This window comes from Bolinopsis microptera, chromosome 6 (genome assembly GCF_026151205.1).
Source record: "Bolinopsis microptera isolate Bmic1 chromosome 6, MBARI_Bmic_1.0, whole genome shotgun sequence".
NCBI lineage: Eukaryota > Metazoa > Ctenophora > Tentaculata > Lobata > Bolinopsidae > Bolinopsis > Bolinopsis microptera.
This window is the reverse complement of record NC_087077.1, coordinates 3,337,443-3,340,959: the sequence shown is the minus strand read 5'-3', so window position 1 is coordinate 3,340,959 and position 3,517 is coordinate 3,337,443. Positions and strand designations below refer to the sequence as shown.

Genomic DNA, 3,517 nt, shown 5'->3' with positions numbered 1-3,517 from the left:
AGCACGATCATAAACTTTAATATAAAAACAATATTTCTGTGACATGGACTAAATTTGTCGGATCATGACGGTTTTCATAGTGACATCAATCAAGACAAATCTTTTAAAAGAATACTTTACATAAAAAAGATAGGATACTAATACGAAAATACAATTTTCAAAATAAGATAAAAGCTATCCCAAAGTAAAACCATGACCATAATAGATTAATCTATGCGGCAAAAGCCTTTTACGTTTCTTATTAAGAAAAATTCATCTTCGCCATTGACATAGAAATAAACAGACTCCTCACAGAGTGTTTTACTAACATACTTAAGATATCCATCACAACCGAAAATAAATATCGAGATTCCCTCAAAGTATTCATCGATTTCTTTATAGTCGCTGAACTTGTTTAATGCTTTATGAGAATTTAAAAACTCTTCTTCAAGTTTTGCTCCTGCACCCCCTTTACTCCTATCGCGACGGCTGCAGTGTGTAAATTTATTTTTTAATGCTTTTTTCTCCTTTTCATTCATCACATCTGTCACTCCATAGTCGAGCTGCAGCATTTTTGCCAGCTCATTCAAAGCCAAACCGCGAATTATATCCTTCGCAAATGCCACCGATCGCTTTCTTTCAATATTTTTCTCAGTTAACCTATTCACTTTTGCCGGACTTAGAGCAATTTTCGTTATTCTTACTGTACCTTTCTGTTCCGGTTGCAACAGCTCTGTAAAATTTTCATAATTCATCTCAGCGAGTCCCCAATTCTTCACAATTGGAGCTTCCTGCCCACTTTCGATAGCCACTTTATATCTCTGCGTAACATGACAATCTTTAACCAGGTTTATTACCAGATCCTTGAAATTGCTGACATTAACTTGTATACACCGTTCGCTCTTTCCTTCTTGATCTGTATTTATTCCACTATCATCCGATAAAAGAGCTAGTAATGACTCTTTGGGCCCTACTATCACTGGATCTGAAAAAAAAATCTCTTTACCTCTGTTCTTATCTTCATACTCCGTCATGATTATCTCCTCTAACCTGAGGTTTTGTTTTGGTAATTTTAACAGTACCGATGAATGAGCTACAAAGATTTAAGCTTGTTTAAAGATACATCTGACAGATCGAAATGTGGTTGATTGATATTGGGGATCAAAACCCACACTTGACAGGTGAAATACTGAAATAAGAAGGAACTCTCCGTAGTAAAGATACAGCTAAAGATCGGAGATGGCCCAGAGCAGAATGGTAGAATACTGAATAGACAGATACAAGACTTCAAAATAATAGGGTCAAAAGTTATCATGATACCAAATGAAGCCACAATCTATTATAGTTAGATTTATGAAAGTATGATCTGCTCATAAAACTAAGAAAGGCTAAAAAGTAAAAACATTTGAAGATCAAAAGCTGGCAAAGGGTTATATCATATTCTTGTATAGAAATTATAGACTAAATTACCTTAGCCATGGTGATTCCATCTCATCATCAGGAATCCATAAGATATCATCTGAGACTTCATTTTGATTAAATATAAACGGATTATATTCGTTATCATTGTCATCTTCCTCCGCGTCCGTTACCTTTCGTTTTTTAGCCATATATGGCATACTACAAGGAAAATCGTTAAGAATTTCATGGTAAATCTTGATCGTACGAAATCAAAACATTTCGAAACTATTTGAATATTAATTAATTTCTTTTGACACTGACACAAGTATTCTTTAATTAAAACAATTAGACAAGAGATATTGGTGATTAAAAAAGAAGTTCAAAGATCTATTATCAGTAATACAGTTATTTAATATACACAAGTTTGGGATTGATTTTGATACCATTTGTCTCTAGAAAGATTTCTTGTCCGAATATAAATGGACTTCTCTTTTTAATGGTTAGTTAGACCCATAACTCTAACCCCTAATATTTTGGTACAATTCTAACGAAAATTACGTGTAAGGCTTGTGTGGGGAGTTAGTTATGACCCATTGTATCTGTTAAATTGGGTTATCATTGCTATCATAATATTTTTTTGTATCGACTTGTGACTTTTGAAATTCTTGATCCAGACATTCAGAAAATATAAAAACTATCAGTATAAAGATTTTTAAAAGATTTATGTTCTTTGTGACATGACATTTGCAATAGATCAATAATAAATAGTTCTCGGATATAAAAGTTGGGTTTTTTTAATGTCAAATTTTAATGGACTGGATTAAAACTTCTTGAACATTCTTAAAAATAACTATAATTACAAACATTTGAGGTGTTAAGATCTTGATCGTGGAGATGCATGAAAAATTGCACAGAAAAATACATAGAAAATCACGAACACTAGAACAAGTCACTCTAAATAAAGAGAAAATACAGTACTACAAAGAGTCATAATTTTATTTTAAAAATAATCAGTATAGTCAATGATGTTTCAAAAGTGAATTATACAATTTTTTTAAAAGTGAAACGAACATCTCTTGACATACCATAACAAGACAGCAATTGACATATTTTGATGGAATGAAACTGAAATTACCGGAATTTGGTATCAGTGAATTGCTGTATGTAAATTTAACATCAATTATTATACAAATACAATATCATATTTAAATGAAAAAGAACAGTTCTGAGTTTTGCCACTTTTCTAATCTTGACAGTTAGTAAAACCATTTAATGGATTCAATTTTTCAAAACAGATATCATAAGAACTTTAATAACAGTTCCTAACAGCATTACCTAGTGTGTTCAAGTGTATGTGTGTGTGTATGTGTTTATCTTTACTGTGGCTAAGTAGAACTCCAATGGATGGGGTTCTGGAAGGTGACGTAACCGTCAAGGTGGCAGTGATCTTCATTTCTGTACCATCTAGTGGACAGTTGTTCGCGAACAGGTGTTGGTGAATAGTTGATTGGTCCGAATGTGTCCTACTCTGCTTGTAGAAGGGGGATGATCATCAGCTGGAGGACTAGGGTGTAATACATCGGCTGGAGGTGGTGGGAGCAAGGATGTTTGTGATCCTTGCTGTGTAGTTGAAAACGGCAAAGCTAGTGACATTCCAATAAGTGTAATAAAAAAGTCATCTCATATAATTGCACCTGTCTTATCAAATTACTTCAATATCCTTATTAATCCTGTATCTGGTCAAAATCTGGCACAACTTAGCGAGTTAACTAGGTTTGGGATGTTATTTGTGCTCCCTAGGGTCTCTACTTCAAAAAAAATTTGGGTGGATAATTTTTTATGTGTGTTTAAACCCGTGACCACGCCCTTTTTAGAGCGTGGGAAAAATTTGACCAAAATGATTGAAATTTGCCTATATAATTTGATGAAGGTTTCTAAATGGCTTTTTATAATAATATCAGTATAACTAGAATATAAACATGGTAAAATAATATAAATTAAACACAAGTGACGCCTTAACCACGCCCATTTGCGCCCTTTTTGGCGCAAAATTCTGAAATTTCAAATAGCATCATGTGGGGTATCGAACCTTAGGTTTATTGACACGAGAAAATGATTGATTATGATATTTTTTCGA

The 3,517-nt window shown here is 33.2% G+C and overlaps 1 protein-coding gene across 1 annotated transcript; it reads right to left on the bottom strand.

Annotated features, from left to right (window-relative positions):
- Positions 1-1,595, bottom strand: LOC134817106 (uncharacterized). The gene is made up of 2 exons (XM_063826212.1): positions 1,450-1,595; positions 1-1,029 (listed from the first exon to the last, which is right to left on the bottom strand). The coding sequence occupies exons 1-2, from the start codon at positions 1,587-1,589 to the stop codon at positions 207-209; spliced, it is 963 nt and encodes a 320-aa protein (XP_063682282.1). The 5' UTR covers positions 1,590-1,595; the 3' UTR covers positions 1-206.
- Positions 1,596-3,517: the final 1,922 nt, after the last annotated feature.